Genomic DNA, 19,433 nt, shown 5'->3' with positions numbered 1-19,433 from the left:
TTTCATTTCTTTCTTTTTGAAATGTATTAATTAGTGTTTTTTATATATTTTGGTTTTTGAAATGGAAGATATTTTTGAAAATGCAGCTTTGTTTATTAAATATCCCGTATTTTTTTATTTGGCAGGAAATATTTCAAAAATAAATAATTCTATTTTGGTTGTGTTTATTTTGGTTTTTTTATTTGCCTTTTGAGTATTGTTATAGCATCACTAGAGGAGAATTACTTTCTTTTATGTTTTCTTTCCCCCTTTTTTTAAATTCTTTCTTTCTTTCTTTTTAATTTCTTTTCCTCTTTTCTTTTTATATTCCGAACTGAATGGTGGGGGAAAAAACGATATTTTTGGAATAGTTCGTTTTGTTATTAGCCTTGAACATTTCTCTTTGACATCTTCATTTATTGCTTCTGTGTAAATTTCTCAATTATTTTTTATTTATTTTTCATTTTTATTTTTTATTTTGCCTTCTTTTTAAGTTGAAGTGGTAGCATAAAAATTTTTAGGATATTGAATTTTTGTTATTTGTTTTATTCAGATAAATACGCTCATTCTTTTCTAATGTTTTGAAAGTGATTTATTTATTAATTGTGGGCATTAAATATTTATATTATTTTTATTTTGGGAATTGGTAAAAAATTTTTATTTTTCGTATTTCTTTAAATGTTCTTTTTTTAATCTTGTTATAATATCGCTATTTTGTAGAATATAATTGCAAAGTCTGGTTTTTTTCCTGCTACGTGATTTTGGAGATTATTGCTAGAAATCACAATCAATAGCATTTCCCTCTTTCTTCACCTTTCTTGTTTTAAAAGCAATTTTTAATCTTTGATTCCGTTTTGTGTAAAAAGAAAAATAATACTTTTATATTTTCATTATTAAAAATTCAATTTTTTTTTTCCTCTTCAAATAAATACAATCTGAATTGAAAGTGATTTGAAAATAGACAATTGAAGAAAAGATGAAATAAAAAAAATAAGATAAATATTAAAATAGATGAATAACAATACACACACATAAATGCTATGCCATAACATAAAAACACAGCTATTTTTTTTTTTTAGAACAACCTTAATTCGTCCATTCATTTATTCTTTATCCTTCTTTTCATTTTTATTCAATAATATTCAATAATGTTTTATTTTATTTTATTTTATTTTATTTTCATTTATTTTATTCTCCTTCCTCCTTTTAAAGTGGAATAATCTGATTTTCTATTCTAATCACTTCTTTTATCTTCCCTATGCAATCTGCGTGTTTTGCCCCCACAATCTTCAACACTTCCATATCCATTGCATTTGATGATTTCATTTCATTGCTCTTCTTCATTTCCATCGAAGATAAAGAGGAGGAGGAGGAGGAGGAAGAAAATGAAGAAGAATTTCTTTGTCTAAGCAAATGATAAGCTTGTTGAAATGCATTCAGCCCAATCGCATTCTCCACCTCTTTCCTCAACTCTTTCCCCCTCAAAACTAACCTTCCTGCTCCTCCCCTTACTGCTTCTTCTTCTTCTTCTTCCTCTTCCTCTTCCTCTCCTTCTCTTTCTCCTCTTTCTCTTCCTTCTCCTTTTCCTCTTCCTCCTTCTTCATCCATTGAAGCATTATCATCAACATTTGTGACTATCAATGCTTCTTCAATGGATGCCTTACTTGAACGAGAAGGAACAGCTGGGGGTGTTAAAGCAGCAACACGAGAAGAAGAAGAAGAGGAAGAAGAAGAGGAGGAGGGGGAGGAAGAAGAAGAAGAAATAGATTTGGATGATTTAGAAATGGAAGAAGAAGAAGAAGAAGATGATGATGATGACGAAGAGGGAGAGGGTGAAGAAGAGGAAGAAGAAGAAGAAGAAGAAGCAACAGAATGCACGTTTTTCTTTCCTCTGAGCATATTCACATACACACTCAATGCATCTTCGTATTGTTTGTTCTCTTCCTCTTCCTTTTCTGCCTCTTCCTCTTCTTTCTCTATCATCGCCAGCTCATTTCGCATCTTCTCCAAATTTGCTGTTGCTTCTAAAAGTTTTCCTCTTCTTTGATTTGCTTCCAAATCCAATGACATCAGCCTTGTTGCTGTTAGCTCTTCCATTCCATTCGATCTGTATTTCTCTTTCTCTTTCTCTTTCTCTCTCTCTCTCTCCTTCATCTTCTCATTCGCACCAGAAACAGGCTCAACCCATGCTGCTTTTACTTCCCCGTCTTTCAGCACAACCATCTTGTTCTTCTTCTTCCCACTTCGAATTTCATCATTGTCAATAACATTTTCTTCTTCTGTTGACAAAGAAGAAGAAGAAGAAGAAGAAGAAGAAGAATTTATTCCATTTCTTTTCTTCCCCTCTTTCCCTTCTTTCCCTTCTCTTCCTTCCTTCTCCATACTCCATTCTTTCAACTTCGCTATTTCTCTCTCTCTCTCCTTCTCTTTCTCTTTCTCTTTCTCTTTCTCCTTCTCCTTCTCTCCATTGCTTAACATAGCTTGTTTATTCTCCCATTCAATTGGCTTCGCACGCGGATTCGGAAATTCCAGTGCGAATTCTCTCAATCCGAGGCAGTTCTTCTCAAACAGGGCAAGATTGCGTCTTTTGCGCTCTTCGAGTGAGAGAGAAGAGGAAGAGGAAGTAGAAGAGGAAGAAGAAGAAGAAGAGGAAGAAGAAGAATGTGAAGGAGAAGGAGGAGGAGAACGAGAAGAAGAAGAAGAGGAGGAAGAAGAAGAAGAAGAGGAAGAAGAAGTTTGATTGGAAGAATTAGATTTTTGTGAGGTGGGAGATGAAGTGGATTTAGGGAGAGGAGAAGGCTTGCGAGGAGGAGAATGAAGAGGAAGAGAACTTTTGGAAGGAGAAGAAGAAGAGGAGGGAGAAGAAGAGGAAGAAGAGGAAGAAGAAGGACGAGAAGGAGAAGAAGAAGGAGGAGGAGAAGAACGAGTGGGAGAAGGAGGAGGAGAACGAGGAGAACGAGAAGAAGAAGAGGAAGGTGATATTCTTCCTGTTGTTGATGTTGATGATGTTGTTGAAACTTTTGGTTTTGGAGGAATTGATGGTCTTGAAGCAGCAGCAGAAGAAGAAGAAGAAGATGATGATGATGATGACTTAGCAGCAGATGAGGTTGTCGATGTATTTGGAGCAGAAAATAGAGTTTTTGTAGAAGAAGAAGAAGAAGAAGAAGAAGGCACACCCGAAAGAGGGCGTTTCATTGCAGACGAAGAAGATGCGGGTATTCTTGTTGGATGAGCCGCTGCTTTAGCAGAGTTCAATGAAGAAGTCGAAGAAGAGGAAGAAATGCCAGTTGAGTGTGTCTGCCGCACAGAAGTCACAACTTTCACTTTGGCTGAAGGCGGCCTTGTTGTTGTGGGAGGAGTCGTGAGGAATTTCCGCTTTGCGGCGTCGGCTCCAGAATTCGTTTGGTGCGTTGCCGGCAGCGGAGAAATATTACGGGCGCCGTTTGCCGGAATTTTGGGAGCCGGAATTTTTGCCGGCGGATTTGCGCCAGCTGAAAAGGGGGAATTTGGAAGCGGCGAGGCAGAAGCTGGTACGGAGAAAGGCGCATTTTCAGATGTAGGGGTTGCCGGAATATCGGATAATTTGATGGGGTCTGCAGGAGATGCACGATAAGGAGCAAGGGGAAGAGGAGAAAGGGACCTTCTGCTTGCAGAAGAGGAAGAAGAAGGTTTGTTCATCGCCTTTGGAAACACCGACGGCTGAATAATCCCCAGCCCGCCCGCAATCCTGTTCTGCTTCTCATCTGCCCCAATCCCTCCTCCTTCTAATCCTCCTCCCAACCCACTTCCCATTCCACCCCCCAACCTCCCATTCATCCTGCTTGCCTTGCTGATGTGTGCAGCGCCAATGCGGTTGAGGTCGTTTCGGAGTGACTCAAGCACTTGCTCTGCTCGCTGGATGTGGCGCTCTTTCTCTTGGCGCTTCTGAATGATCAGCGCACGCCTGGCTGAGGGGGTGGAAGGGGTGGAGGGAACAGAAGAAGAAGAAGAAGAGGAAGAGGAAGAAGGTGATGGTGAAGAAGATGGTTCATTTGTGGGTGATAGAGGAGCTATTAATGGAGGAGTTCGAGAGGCAGATGAAGAAGAAGCAGAAGCAGAAGAAGAAGATGATGACGATGAATGGGATGAAGCTTGAGAATGAGCAGAAGAAGGCCTTTGAGCAGAAGAATGAGGAGAAGAAGGACGAATGTTTGAAGAAGAAGGATTATGCTTGATGGGAGATAAAGAAGAGGAAGAAGAAGAGGAAGAAGAGGAAGAAGAAGATGTTGTTGTTGCTGTTGTATTGTTGATAGAAGAAGCAGGAATAGTTGCTTTTGGGGTTGTTTGCTTGGAAGATTGTGGAGAAGAGGAGGAAGAGGAAGAAGAGGAAGAAGAAGATGACGATGGATAATTTGGCTTTGGAAGAGAAGAAAACACAGCATTCACAGCAGAAGACGTTTGGCTTGTATTTGTATGAGAAGAAGAGGAAGAGGAGGAGGAAGAAGAAGAAGGATTAGCATCATGTTCATCATTCCCTGTTGCCTTCACAGCGAATGCTTGTGATGGCTTAGGAAGCATATTTCGCATCGCAGATAGCTTTTTCGCTTGTTCTTCAGCAGACATTGGAGCAGAAGGCGTGGGAGCAAGGGAAGAGGAAGAAGGAGAGCGAGAAGGAGAAGCAGAAGAAGGATTAGAAGAAGCAGAAGAAGGCATTCCATTCCTCTGATTGATCGTATTCCCCGCTTCCCCCACTGCCCCCAGCGAAGCAAGCGGCTGCTTCGGCACAAGATGCAAAAGAGGTGGCTGGTGCTGAGGAACTTGCCTTCCAATGCTTTCATCAAGCAGGCTCTTCATTCTGCTCCGGATGAATGGCATGTTCAGAATGTCTGACGTGGTCGGCCGCTTTGCTGGGTCCTGTGTGAGCATCGCAGTCACCAGCAGAGAGAGGTCTTTGCCGTATTGCGGGGGGATGGGCGGATAGCGGCCAATGGCGATCTTCTGCACAAGCTCTTGGTAGTTCCTGGCTTCGAAGGGGTGGTGGAATGTGCACATTTCATAGAGCAGACAGCCCAGCGCCCACACGTCGGATTTGTAGCCGTATCTGAGATGTGAAGAAGGAATGGAATATATATTTATATGTAAATATACATTTATAGAATTGATCAATCAATGTAAAATTATGATATTTGCATATAATATTTACACAAAATCAATGCGGGATTTTTTATGATAGACAAAAGAAAGATAGAAAAGGTAAAAAATAACAAAAGATGATTTTCAAACGGTTTGTTTTGACTAAGTTCTGGAGACATGTAATAAGGAGTTCCTACAAGAGTATTCGCCATATCCAATGTATTCTTTAGTGTTCTTGAAATGCCAAAATCACCAAGTTTTACAAATCCTTGTTTTGTCAAAAATATATTTTGCGCCTTTATATCCCTATGTAAAACTTTTTTGCTATGAATAAAATCGAGTCCAATCGTAATTTGCGTAAACCAATCGAGAATTTGCTAAAATTATTCGCATTATTATTGTTAAAAGTACAGAAAATTTAATATTACTTTTATCGAATGCAAGCAATTCAAACCTCAAGTGGAATAAAAGTTTTCCTTTGCCTACAGACCTGAAAATAACCATTCAAATCTCCATCATCGCAATACTCCATCACAATACAAAATTGTTTTTGATCAATAAAGTTATCGCTGTATCTGACAATAAATGGATTGTTGAACATTGAAAGCATTCTGACTTCTTTTTGAGCAACTTCCGTTTCTTTTGGATCCGTTAACGGAATAGCCTTTAATACGTAATGTCGTTTCTTTGTCTTGTGAAGAACAAGATATACTTTTCCAAATGAGCCTTTGCCAATTTGTTTAATAATTTGATCTTTCAAAATACAAAGCGAAAATTACACCATGGAAAATAAATTAATAAAAGAGGAAAAAAGTAATTTTTTATAATATTATTTTTACATTGAAAGAATCATACAATCTCTCAAGCTCATGAAGCAATAATTATTTGAAAAAAAAATATTTCATAGCTCGATCAAAGAGTTGAAAATATTTTCTTAATATTTCATATAATAGCAAAAATGTGAAACAATATATTATCAAAAAAACCAAATATTTTCGCCCTTCTCTTTTTTCAGCACATGTTCATTTCCTTTTACTATTCTTTTTATTTTTTTTATTTTTTTTTGAAAAACAGGAATCGTTCATATAACTTTCTTCAGTTTCCACAAGCTTCTGAAACTCAAATAAGATTGAGAATTAATGAACCAGAAGAGATATTTCTAATTGAGCTTCCAAAGAAGAGAAAAATGATTGCTATATGATCAGTTCTAATGAAATACATCAACCATGTCATTCCTTAAAATACCAAATGAAAATTCCACAAAGAAAAGAAAACTGAAAATTCAGTTGAAGATGGCAAGTCCAAAAAACAAACAGAAAAAAAGTGAATTAGTTGAATCAAGAGTAATGTTTTGATTATTCAATTATTTGTATTTGAAATGCAGAAAAAAACATAAATAAATGCTTAACAAAGTTGCATTTTGGAATGAATTGCACTCGTTCTCCACATAGAAAAAAGTGAACATGCGTTCCACTCAAAGATGGATATGGAGGAAACACAAAAAAAGAAGCAACAAATGAATATGAAATTCAGTTGCAGCGAAATAATCTTCATTACATCAAACAAAAAAATTATTTGTACCTTCAACTTTTTTACAAATCATAATCAAAATCCAATAATTCAATAAACATATCCTTCCTCCTCCATGCTTTCGAAAAGATTCCCTTCATCAAACAAAATCACACATCTCTTTTCGTATTACATTCAAATTCTCTAAAAACAGCTTCCGGAGTTCTCTTGCGCTCATCTTTTCACTTTTTCTTCATCCAAACAAATCCTTGTTCATTATCTGTTCATCTTGCAAAGCGATAATAATTGCTGAAACAAATTAAACACTTTGTTTAATTTCTTTCTTGATTTTCAGATTCATAATGAATTATTTTCTTTATTAAAATTATTCGTCTGACCCTCTGACTTCAAAATGTTGCATGGAAATATCTTTGTGTTGAATTAAACAATAAAAAGCACAAATATCCAACTGTCATATTCAACAGTTCGGAAATTGCATTTCCTTCAAAGATTCTTTTCATAAAAAATATCTCGCCCAATTCCATCATCAATGCCTCGCTGGTGCTTCCTTGTTCCACCATATAAAATAATATCGTCTATTTTGCAGAAAATATTTACTCACCTATTTCTCATCTATCCAATTGATAACTCTTTCGAATCAAACAAATAGATCTTGGAAACCATTACAATTAAATAAGAAAGAAAAAAGTGTTCTTTCTCTTTGTAATATCATGTCATATATAGAAACTCTATATGATTTGGTATAACCCCAGTTATATCTTTGTTATTTTGAGTTTTATTTTTGCACCAATTTTTCCATTAAAACATATATGCTTTCAAAACAAATGATAAAAATAATACTGGATTGTGGATGTAATAAATTTGTAAAAATACAGGTTACGAACAACACAAAAAAGTTCAATGGTGTCCACTTGTTATTGCATGATTTCTTGTTGATTGAATTGTTTTTTAATTGTTTTTTTTTTGTAGAATTGTTTTCTGAACTAGAACGTCGTAAAGGGGATAAGCAGAAAGTTAAAATTGATGAACTTAATTCATTAATGGAAGATATGAATAGTGTAGAATTCAAAACTGTTTTTACAAAGGAACTGTTCAACAGAATGGCCGAAATGACAAAAAGAAAGAAACTTTCAATGGAAAATCAGTTTTTTATCCTGAAACATATTGGTTATTGGAAAGAATTGAAATATGCTAATACTGAGGGCTTTAATGATTCTTTGCTTTGCACAAGTTTTGAAAAGATGATTAAAGATGAGAAGAAGGCAAAAGAAAATGAAAATGAAACACTATTGATTGATCTTTGCACGTGCTATCTTATGTTATCTAACAATAATATTGTTGATAAATTGCTGCACATTTGTTTGTCTTGCGTCCTGAATGCTGCAATGAAGAAAGTGAGAATCAATGAAGCGCAAAAAGAAGTTGAGCTTCAGTTGCTGACTTTGCGTCGCATATATGTTTCAAAGGTTTGAATTTTTTTCTGCCCTACAAATTTTGTTTAAATTAGTGAATATGTGCATTGAATAGAAAATTCAAAAAGATCTATATTTGATTGAGATCAAAGAAATAATCCAATATCATCAGGAGCATCACAATCTGACACAGCTTGCCTATCAATCTGTTTGGCTTTTCTTGATTAGAATGTATCGCAGAGATGGAACCTTGGAAAAAGTTATTAAGGACGAATTGCATTTTGCAAGAGAGGCAAAAAGAGAATTGGAAGGGTTGTTGAAGAACATGGACTGGAAGAAGAAAGGAAAAGATAGAAGAAAAGACGCGAACGAAGTTGCGAATATAAGGGGATGGATCGATTTGTTGGAATATTATTTGGACTCTTGCAAGTTGTGGAATAAGGAAAATATTAGAATAGTCTGTTGCATTGTTGATGTTTGCAGAACGGCAAGAGGAATTGAAATTGGAATATTTCGTTCTTGTTTGGCTATTTTGAATAATTTATGGATAAGTGGAGCAATGAAAGTTGATGACATAATGAAAAGCGGAGTCATTTATGCATTTTTGGAGGGGATGCATCAACCCACATTGATTTACAAAGTGGCAGGTGAATGCTTGGCATTCTTAAACGAGATTTCAAGTCAATTGAAAGAAAAGATGAAAAGCAAAATGGATGAAGCAAAGAGGATGATGATGAAAAGGAAGATGTTTGAAATAATGGAAGAAGAAGGGCACGAAGATATCATGATAAGCATTCATGAAATAATGCATTTTATTAAAAGGCGTTATTGAATTTCCTTTTCTTTGAAATTTTCAGATTAATTTGTGGATGATTGAGGAAATGAGAGTTATTTGTATATCAAAAAGACCTCCAAATATTTTAATATTTGGATTGTTGCTTTCTTGCTGAATTAATGCTTTTTTAATATTAGAGCAAAACAATTCTTTTTTTTGTTGAAGAAATTGTTTTCTTTTCATTTATCTTTTTTCTTTTTTTCTTTTTTTCTTTTTTTCTTTTCTTTTGTTTTGTTTTGTTTTGTTTTGTTTTGTTTTGTTTTGTTCTTTCTCTCCCTCTTTCTCCTTCATTCTCTCCATTTTTATCTCTCTCTGTTGGCTGTTATCGAAAGAAGAGTCACAAAAATAAAAATTAGAGTGATTTGTAAATATTTGCTTTTTTATTTCCATTCTTTTTTTTGTAAATTAGTCAAATAACACAGCGAATAATGAAAATTAAACGATGATAATTTATACGATGATACATTGACGCATGTTGCTCAATTAATGAACAAATTTTAATAATTGTGTCGAATTTTTTTTTTTTTTTTTTTTTTTTTTTTTTTTTAGAGATAAAATGATTCTTTGTAAAAGGTTTCTGCTTCAGAAAATCTATTAATTAAACTCTGAAGAAATATGCAAAGCTAATATTTTATATTGTTATTTGAAGATAAATAGAAAAATAATTATTTCAAGAATTTTTAAAGATTTTTGAAAATTCCCATAATATGAAGATAATGTGAAAAAGAAAAAAATTGTGATGAATTTTCCCGCTCCTCCATGTATTAATCGAAATCTTTCCCAAAATAATCACTTTTTAAAAATGACGTGTGAGTAAAAAAGTTAAAAAGAAAGTGCGGTAGCTGGGATTCGAGCCCAGGTTATCACGGCCACAACGTGAAGTACTAACCACTATACTACTACCGCCGGTTTTGGCAAAATTTTTTTGAGATGTTCATATTCTATCCAAACAAACTATTCAAAAATTAAAGATTTTGTTAGAAAAAAGTTTGAAAAATGGGAAAAATTTTTTCGCATAACGAATAATGTTCCACTCAATTTTTTCAAATATTTTTCTCATTTTTCTTTCTTCGTTATTATGAATGGGAATGTTAGACTTATTACGATACGATGAAGAGTAAGTTAGGAACGAATCGTTGTGTTTTTCATAAATGTAAATATTTTGCTCCATATAAGTATGATCTATTCTTTTTCCCTCCTCTAAAATAAATACTGAAATTAATTTGAACAAACTGCATAAACAAGATAGAATACAAGTTCTTCAATATTCGAAAAATGAATGAAAAGTTCATTCAAAACTGATGCGCCTCCAATGATTCAAAAGGGTAATTAATGTTCTCAAATTTAAATTTTCAAAAATAGTTATGAAAGAATGCAATAAAAAACGCTTCTTTGACGAAAAAAATCATTATTTTCACCAAAACATTGAATCTGTTGCACTTTGTATTAAATTTCAATAATATTTGTTCGTTGAAAACGAATTTTTGATTCTAATGCAAAATTTTTATTTTAAATTGCTGTTGGTGTGATATTTTTCATTAAGGCAGATATCAGAAAAATTCCCACAATAATATTTGAAACGATGAGAAAGTTAACAATTTTTGTTGCTCACCTATTATTTGTTTCAATAATAACAGAAGCACAGTATAACTCGAATGTCGATTTTTCACGTGACGCACATAATAGAGATTCAAAAATTCCACATTTATTTGCTCAAGATAACGATAATCTATCGTTTTGCCTTAATCCTTTCAAATATCAAGGAATGAAGAATAGCTTAAATTATATATGCGGAAAAAAATTGATTGCAAAAAATGCTTCTTCAAATTACGAAACAACATGGGAAGCAAGTTGCAAAAGTGCAAACGTAACATTGAATGTTGACCTTATTTCAATTTTCAAACGAAAAAATGAAGTTTGCTTTTCAATAAGCGAGCAAACAGAAATGTCCGCAATTTCATGTTCTTTATGCTCGTTTGCAACAAGTGAAATCAATTTCTTTATTTTGAGCGATGGAAAACTAAATCTTCACAATATTTCTTTAAAAGTTTCTAGTGAAAGATCAATGTTTTCTTCATTAATTTTAATAACCTCTGAAAATTCTTTCCTTAAAGGAGGATATATTTGCTTGAGCAATTCAATTTTTGAAGGATATGAAGTCAGCTCAAATCCATTTCTCTTATCATCAACCTTATCCTCAATCTCTATTCAGCACACATCTTTTAATAATTTCACTTCGAGAGAGAATTTATGCAGTGGACATCAAGCTTTTTCACTAAACTGTGTGAATATTCAAGGGTGTTTATTTTCATCAGTTTCTGATCCGATATATGGAAGAATCGCTCCATCGCTTAATTTGCAATCAATATTTTCAACGAGTAATTCATCGTTTTGCTCTTGTTCTACTTCAGATAATGGTGATATTGCTGGAAACAAAGAAATGCAAAGAATTGAAGTGAATGAGACTTCATCTTTCACAGATTGCGAATGGAAAAATGCAAACCATTCCTCAATAAACTCAGCAGGTGTTGTTCTTAGAGGAGAAGGGAACAGCGTTACAATCCTTCGATGCACATTTACCAACCTTGAATCGTATCATCACACGTGTGTTGATACACAATTTACTGGGTTCACAAATGTCACAGATAGTAATTCAACATTTTGTCATTCTGTACTCAACACTGGTTCAATACTCATATTTCAAATTACAGTAGGATATACCGTTAAAGGTTGCCGTTTTATTAAATGCTCCGCATCAGGTACATATGCAGGCGCTGTTCGATGCGAACCTTCACCAGCGGTAACCAAAGAACTTGTTCAAGATAACTACTTTGAAGAAAACGAAGCAAATATTGGTGGAGGAACATATGTTCCTTATTCAACAAACCATTTGAAAATATCAAACAATCTTTATGTGAGAAATAAAGCCCACGGAACTCAGCCTCAAGAAGGTGGAGGAGGAATCATTATATATTCGCAACCGTGGATGTCAAGTGAATCGAGCAGAATTTTTATATGTTTTTGCTTTTTTAGTGAGAATTTGGCAGATAATCTCAGAGGCAATGATTGCTATTTCACTGGAAATTCTTTTGTTCAATCTCCTTTTGAAAGCTCTTTTTCAACCACAGATTCTAATAGAATATTTTATAACAATCAACTAACCGAATATGATAACTGGCTTGCCACATGGAAAGGAACAATACGATTTGTCTCTTCTTTAGGAACAGATATATCACCTGTTTGTGGATTGAAAGAATCAAATCCGTGCATGACGCTTGAAAGTGCAGTAAACCACACGCTTCCATTAAATAATTGGAAGATAAAAATAATAGATTCTTTATTGATCACAAGAGAAGGAGTGAATATAGGAGATTACCATTTGAATATATGTGGAAGTGAAGAAACTTCGTCGGTTGTGCAAATCAATTTCCTTAATCAGAAAGAAGCATATCTTTTTTGTGTTTCAATTGGCGTATTATCCATCAGCAACTTTGACATCGTGCATAATTCGATAGATCCAAATAATCGTCATTCAAAGCTATTTGAGATAACTGGAGCAGGAGAGATGAGGATCAGCAGACTGAACATATCTGCTGGAAGTGAGCAATCAACAGAAACAGCTTTTTTGACAGAACTGATTAATGTGCAGAATGGGATGTTGCAGATGGAACATGTGAATTGGGCAAAGACAATTTCTTCAACTTCATTGTTTTCGATTTCTTCAACAAATGAGATTTCACTGGCACTTTCAGACTGTTCATTCAGCGGAATAGAAAGAACAACGAGCGGAGCAGCTGTGATGTCGTTTTCGAATGGTAAGATGAACATGAATCTGAATTTGAGCGCTTTTGAAGGATGTGGAAGCAGAACATCTGATAATGGAGGCTCTATGACACTATGTGCAGGGAATGAAAATGAAGTGAAAGTGAAAGGCGGATCTTTTGATGGATGCTTTTGCTCAACGACCAATGGTCTTGGAGGAGGAATTCTTCTTCGATTATTGAATGAAAATCCAGATTTCTTGATCTCCTCTTCCTTTGGCACAAACACAGCCAAGTGGGGCAGAGACATCTTCGTTTTATCGCCCAATCTGGAAGTGACTGCAAAATCGCAAAAGATTCAATGCGTAGCAGCTTCTTTGGATTCTTTTGACAAAGTGCAGGGATATGACAATGGAAATACAACTGTGGCTATCCCTCTGTGCATCTATCTCATTCCTACTCCAGAAGAAATATATGTGAGCAATATCGAGGCATCTGATCACTCACATTGTGGAATCGTCCAATTCCCTTGTCTTTCATTGATGCATTCACTCGCACGATTAACAGGAGAAAAGAAAGTTGTTGTGAGTGGAATGATTCAGATAAGCGATGAATTGTCATTTGCTGAACAGAAGCATGAAATCCGAGGAAATGATGAACAGAGTGGTTGGACAGTATTTGATGAAAGTGAAACATCAAACTCGGTAATGATAACAGTCAGTACTGAAACAGAATTATCAGCACTTATCTTCTCTCTTCCATCATCCCTTTCTCTTCGCTCCATTTTTATTTTATCTTCTTCTTCTCAAGTGACTCTGTCTCAATGTTCTCTTTCTCTTCAAAAACCTTCATCAGAATTGACATTTTTATTCTTATCAGTTGAGACAGGGATCCTGATAATCGACAAATTCTCAGCTTCATCGATTTATTTGAGGAGAAATCCGCTGATCTCGTTGACAGGAAGCGGAACAAATAGCGAGTTTTTGAACACCAAATGGCTGAATATGACGAAGAGCAATTTCACAGAAATCGAAAGGACAGCTGGAAATGGAGGCTGTGTGAGCATAGACAACAGCGACGATGAAAATACGAACACACAAATAAATATTGAAGAATGTGATTTTGATGGATGCTCTGTATTGGCTGATGAAAGCAGAGGAGGGGCTATCAATGCTCAGCTGAAAGGGAATATTCAAATGAATATTGTTTCGTGCACATTCACAGGATGCACAGCACCAGCAGAAGAACGGAAAATTGGTTTTGGTGGAGGGATTGCACTAAAGTTGATTGATGAATATTCTTCATTTGTGAAATCGTCCCCTGTTTTTGATTTGGAAAAACCAAATACTGCGAAATATGGAAATGATCTATTTGTTGAGTCATTCAACTTAACAAACAGCATTACAAATGACTCACTTCCATTTGTATCTGAGCATTTAAATGATATTTCGTTGGATTCAATGAGAGGCTTTGATGGAAATGATACAACGAATGCCATTCCACTGGTTTATTTCTGGATCTCACTTGACTTAGAGATATTTGTTGGAGGTGAAGGAAAAGATATGGGTGCCTGTGGATTCTCAGATTATCCTTGTCTGTCAATTGATTATTCATTGGATCGGTTGGCCGAAGGAAATGAAAGGATTATCAGCATCATTGGGAAAGGAATACTCCAAAAATGTGTTGATATCAGCGGAGTTTCAATAAAATCAAATGATGAAGAAATGTGTTCATTTGAATATCGCTCATCACTTGAAGGAACAGAGGAAGAAGCAATGAAGATTCAGGGCATTACCAATTTCGAACAGATGAACTTTGTGATTCCTTCTTCATTCACAAGTGGAGTTAATGTTTTGATGCATGTTGGATCAAGCAATGGATCATTGACTGTGAAAGACTGTTCATTCACTAAAATGGAAGAAAGCGGAGAAGACATGATCAACTTTGGGCTGATCAGAGCAGATGGAGGCACAGTTGTGCTGGAATTGGTGACAATGCAATTGTTGAGCTTTTCACAGGATGTTATTTCTGTTTTGTCAACAACGATTTTGAATACGAAAAACCTGACGATGAAGAAGGTTGACCTGGAGGGAGCAAGTGGATTGAGGATATCAAAGGGATCAGCTGGAGAGAAGAGAGGGAGCAATGAAGGAGAACAAAACATTGTTATTGAGCGGAGTTTATTTGAAGAAGTCACTCAAGATACAACAGAAAACATCTCGATCATTCGAAATGAAAATGATGAACCGTTGAAATTTGCGATTCGAAACACAACGATGAAGAAATGTGGAGGGTTGAAGTGTGGAAAGGGAGGAGGGATGTTTAATGTGTTGAACGAGGGAGGAAGCTTCGACTGCTCGTTTTGCACGATTTCTGAGTGCTTCTGCTCAACCACAGGAAGAGGCGGGTGGCTGTTTTTGGAATGCACTTCAACAGCTAAATATCCACCGAACTTTGTTTTGTCGAATGTCACATTCAGAGGCAATTCTGCATTCAGAGGGAGAGACGTGTATGTGAGATGCCACTCAATCGATTCACAAATTGTTGAAGAGCAATTCCTTTTGGATTTCAGAGCACCATTTGTGAAAGAGCTGGCGATATGGGGATGCACATCGGAATTGTTTGTGGGAGAAGAAGATCTTCTGCTGAGAGTCGTAAGATACCAGAGCGAGACTATATTTGTATCTTCTGTTGATGAAAACTCGGAAGACAGCAAGCAATGTGGAGAGTTTCATTTTCCTTGTGAGTCATTGGATGTTGGGGCGCAACACATCATCCCTTCACGCTATTCGCAGCTGTTGATATCAGAGCAAACAATCATCAACGGAGAATGCAGTGTGCAGAATGTTAGCATTCACTCATTGGAATCTCCTTCAGCTGCTTTTGTGTATCTGAACTCAACAATTGATGGGGATGTGGGAAACATCATCACAACAACAGGGATTGTTCGGATTGAAAGATTGAAATACAATTTTGATCAGTCATTTTCCTATTCAGGCGGTTCTCTTATCCATGAAACAAAAGGCCAGCTCTCTCTTTCATTTGTTGATTTTTCTTCGACATTTGCATCAGAAAACATTGAAGCTGTTATTCTAAACTCAACATTGCTGAGCATCGAATATGGAATTGTGCATGTTGACAACTGCACAATAACATTCCTTTCATTCAAGAAATCAACGTTTCTGTTTTGCGGAGATGAGATTTCATTGATGAATGTGAAACTGGAACAAATTGAAACAACAACAGATGTATTTGAGATTGGACAATGTGAGAGTGTTGTATTAAATGGAGTATGTGCAGATGGAGTGAAAATTTCTGAAGGTTGCGTAATTACGATAAATGATTCTTCTTCAAGTTCTATTTCAATTGGAAGTTCCTCATTCAACAACTGCTCAAGGAATTCAGAAGGATCTTCTGTTCTCTCTGTTTGTTCGACTTCTGCTCAAACAACACTTTCAAACTGTTCCTGTTCTTATTGCAATTCTCTCTCTGATAAAGGAAGCATTGCTGAATTGCATTGCACAAGGGATATTTTTATGGATTCGTGTCAATTTATTGGAGTGCAAATAAAAGAAGTGGGAAAAGAGAGAAATAATGATTTTGAAGATATCTGTCAATGGAATGGGTCTCTTGTTCATTCAGCAAATTCTTCGTTGGTAATGAAGGATGTGATTATTTTGAATTCTTCATCGGGCGGATTATCATTGTCATCTGGAGATGTGACAATCGAGAAAGGAGAGTTTTTGAACAACAATCCATTCATTGAAAAATATCCCTCAGCTCGGAGAAACATCATTTGTTCAGATTCAGCGTCACTGACCATTTCCAGCTTGAAAGGCGGAGATGGAGTGATGCCAAATTCTTCTCTTTGGATTTTGAATGATAGATGTGATTTGAGAGGGATAGCAGGAGAAAGGTCATCTCCATTTTTCATTCCAAAGCTCAAAGAGGCATCTCTCATCGAAAATGGAAACAATATTGTTATGAAATTCAAGGGATCTCTTTTTGTGCCTTGTGACTTGTCATTCAGACTTGTATTCAAAACAGGGGATGCGGAGTTGGTTGAGACATATCCATTTGAGGAAGACAGTTTTGTTTCAGAAACTGAGGTGATAGGAAGAATTCCATCAGAAAATATTTCAACGATTGCAGATGAAACAGAGGTGTCAGTGATGATTTTGTTTGGAAAACAATTGGCTTCGACTTTTCCACAGATTCTGAAGAACAAAACAGAACCAAAGACAGGAAATGATAAAGTGGTTGAAGGAGGAAAAGAAGAAAAATCCTATTGGTTGTTGATTGTGATTGTTCTTGTTGTGATATTATTGATTGTTCTCATCGTCGCAATAGCCTTTATTGTGAGATGGAGAAAGCAAAAGAGACGAACAGAAGAATTGGAGATAATAGTGGAAGACAATATTAAAAAGGATCCGAAGGCATTTGAGATGGTGGCAATGGAGATGTCGCCTGAGGAGCAGTGGAGGAGAGCAGAAAAGGAAGATGAGAAGAAAAATGAAGAGAGGATGAAGAAGAGAGTGTTTGAGAAAAGCTTGGGACACTCTGAGTCATCAGAGCATTTACTGAGTGAGAGCGGTTCCACAGAATACATCCTGGGAAAAGACTCAGACAAGATTCCACAATGGGCATTGGAGAAGGTTGAAGAAGAAGAAATTCGAAAGCAGACTCCATCACCATCCATTTCTTCAACATGTTCAACTGATTCGGATTCAACATTTGTTCGAAGGGAAGATCTGTGCCCAACCACCTCATCTATGTCGAATCTGGTGGATGCGATGGCATGTTCGGTGCCTCATGAAAAGCTGATTGTGGACCTGAGGGATTCGCTGTTCATGCTGCTTCATGGAAGGAATGCCAAGAAGGAGATGGCGATTGGAAGTCTTCAGGAGAGAGAGATGACAGCTGCCCAAATCCTGTTCTGGGTTGCGAATGGAGCTCTCCACTCCTTTGATGAAATGGAAAATTCACTTCAGACATTATCAAGTTTGAGTCCCCACATTGTTTTGTTTTCAGAGCATATGGTCATCTGCATTGTCATGCACTCTGACCTCTTATCAGATGATGATTCAGACTCGTCTTCCATCTCTTCGTCAACTGTTGTGACTTCTACCAGCGATGATGATGAAGACTCTCTGCCCTCATCTGCGTTTGAAGAGGATGATTATTACAAAAAAGAATGTTTGAGATGGAAGGCACCTGAGCTTCTGATGAACAAGAAGATGGGAGCAACAAAGGAGTCGGTGGCATTCTCGATCGGGATGATGCTATGGGAGTGCCTGACTCTGGATATCCCGTTTGGAGAGTATGAGGCAGATATGGCAGGACAGAAGATAGTGAATGGAGAAAGACCGAATTTTGAAAGAATAAGCGCTTTCTCATTGCAAAATGTTGCCAAGTGCTGCTTATTTGGGTGTGCCTTACAAAGGCCCACTTTAGTTTTGCTGAAGCGCGAGTTCATCCAGCGCTTCCCTCCAGGTGCTGCTGTACTGACAATGACAGATGCTGTCGAATGCTACAGTGGTTGCTGTGGAGAAAGCGAACTCACTAGAGATTCAGAAAGCAAAAACGATCAGGAAAATTTGAGTTTATATTGAAAATGTATTATAATCATTTTGTTTTTTCGATCTCCCATATCCGGTTGTATTTGTGAAAAAGGATTGCGATATCAATAGTCTTGTCTTTGTCTTTCTATCTCTTCGCTTGAATTCTTCAAACGGATGCTCTGATGTACAAATATTGAGGAAATCGCCTCATTGAAGCAGCGGACATTTGTCAGCACTTGATCGGTTTCAGGAAAAAATTGATATTCTTTGATTTCACCTTCATATTGTGGCTTTTCGTTGTTATTGAAAAAAAATTGTTTGCTCCTTTTGGAAATGCGTTCAATAAACAAGTTCAATAGGTTCTTCGAGCAATTTGAATATGGGTTAAAAACTGTTTTCATTTTTTGATTATTCTTTTCGTACGATAGTCTATTGAATGTTTGAGTTGTCAGTATGCTCCATCATTTTCATATGATTTGTTATGAATGTGATAGTAGCTCTGCTGTTTAAGGTGAATAATTGCTTGAAAGCAAATGCCATCTGAATAATTTTTTTCACATGTTGTTGCATTTTTGTATTACTTTGAAATCCAAGAAATCTGTTGGTAAAAAGTTGTTCAGAATTATTTGTATGAAATACATTCCACCAAAAACATTAACTCCTTTTATTTCCATCAAAATCTTCATTGGAATGCAAATAATGCGAACTCACTAAAGAACAATTAAATCTCTTTTTTTGAGGATGCAATTCATTAAGATCTTATAAATTTAACTTGTATGCTTTTTTTTTTCATGTCGTAAATTCCGCTGCAAGCCAGTTTATGGTGAATTTTATCAGAAAATAATGATCAAATGAAAACGAATTTATGATGGGAGAGTTTCCATTTTTTTCAAAATCAAATGGTATATAATTTAATGCTTTATGAATTTTGTTCCACTCAATATTTTCTGATATTTTTCTCTTTTTTTGAATTTTTCTTCATTATTATGCCTGGGAGTGTTGGACGTTTAATGATACGATGGAGAAATAAATTGGATCATATTAGAGTTTTTTTTCATAAATGCAAAAATTTTGAATTTCACCTCGCAAACAAATTTGTTATTTTCATTGCATTTATTTGCAAAAATAAGTGTGTATCACTTTTATTTTACACAAAATGAAATATGCATGAATAAGAGCAACTTTCAACAAACTTATTGAGCAAAGGTGAAAAAAAAAAAACATGAAGTGAACAAATTGAATT

General features: G+C 35.8%; 2 protein-coding genes across 2 annotated transcripts; one reads left to right on the top strand and one right to left on the bottom strand.

The window, feature by feature from the left end:
* Positions 1-853: 853 nt before the first annotated feature.
* Positions 854-5,987, bottom strand: MONOS_12600 (putative serine/threonine-protein kinase Nek4). The gene is made up of 4 exons (XM_067865234.1): positions 5,947-5,987; positions 5,546-5,844; positions 5,242-5,468; positions 854-5,059 (listed from the first exon to the last, which is right to left on the bottom strand). Exons 1-4 carry the CDS (start codon positions 5,960-5,962, stop codon positions 1,186-1,188), a joined length of 4,416 nt encoding a protein of 1,471 aa, XP_067718853.1. The 5' UTR covers positions 5,963-5,987; the 3' UTR covers positions 854-1,185.
* Positions 5,988-11,308: 5,321 nt separating this feature from the next.
* MONOS_12599 (uncharacterized protein) lies at positions 11,309-18,241 on the top strand (the record flags this gene model as incomplete). Its single annotated transcript, XM_067865231.1, has 1 exon — positions 11,309-18,241. One exon carries the CDS (start codon positions 11,309-11,311, stop codon positions 18,239-18,241), a length of 6,933 nt encoding a protein of 2,310 aa, XP_067718852.1.
* Between the last annotated feature and the right edge of the window lie 1,192 nt (positions 18,242-19,433).

The sequence above is a fragment of the Monocercomonoides exilis genome, assembly GCF_001643675.1.
Source record: "Monocercomonoides exilis strain PA203 chromosome Unknown scaffold70-226867, whole genome shotgun sequence".
NCBI classification, from domain to species: domain Eukaryota; phylum Preaxostyla; order Oxymonadida; family Polymastigidae; genus Monocercomonoides; species Monocercomonoides exilis.
The sequence above is the reverse complement of the archived record's forward strand: the minus strand, read 5'-3'. Positions and strand labels throughout refer to the sequence as shown.

Bases quoted from the DNA above. Each gene is read 5' to 3' on its own strand.
- MONOS_12600 (XM_067865234.1), bottom strand. The intron at 5,469-5,545 runs GTTTGAATTGCT...GAATAATTTTAG, and splicing joins AAACTTTTATTCCACTTGAG to CAAATTCTCGATTGGTTTAC. The intron at 5,060-5,241 runs GTTTGAAAATCA...TTCACATCTCAG, and splicing joins GAACTTAGTCAAAACAAACC to ATACGGCTACAAATCCGACG.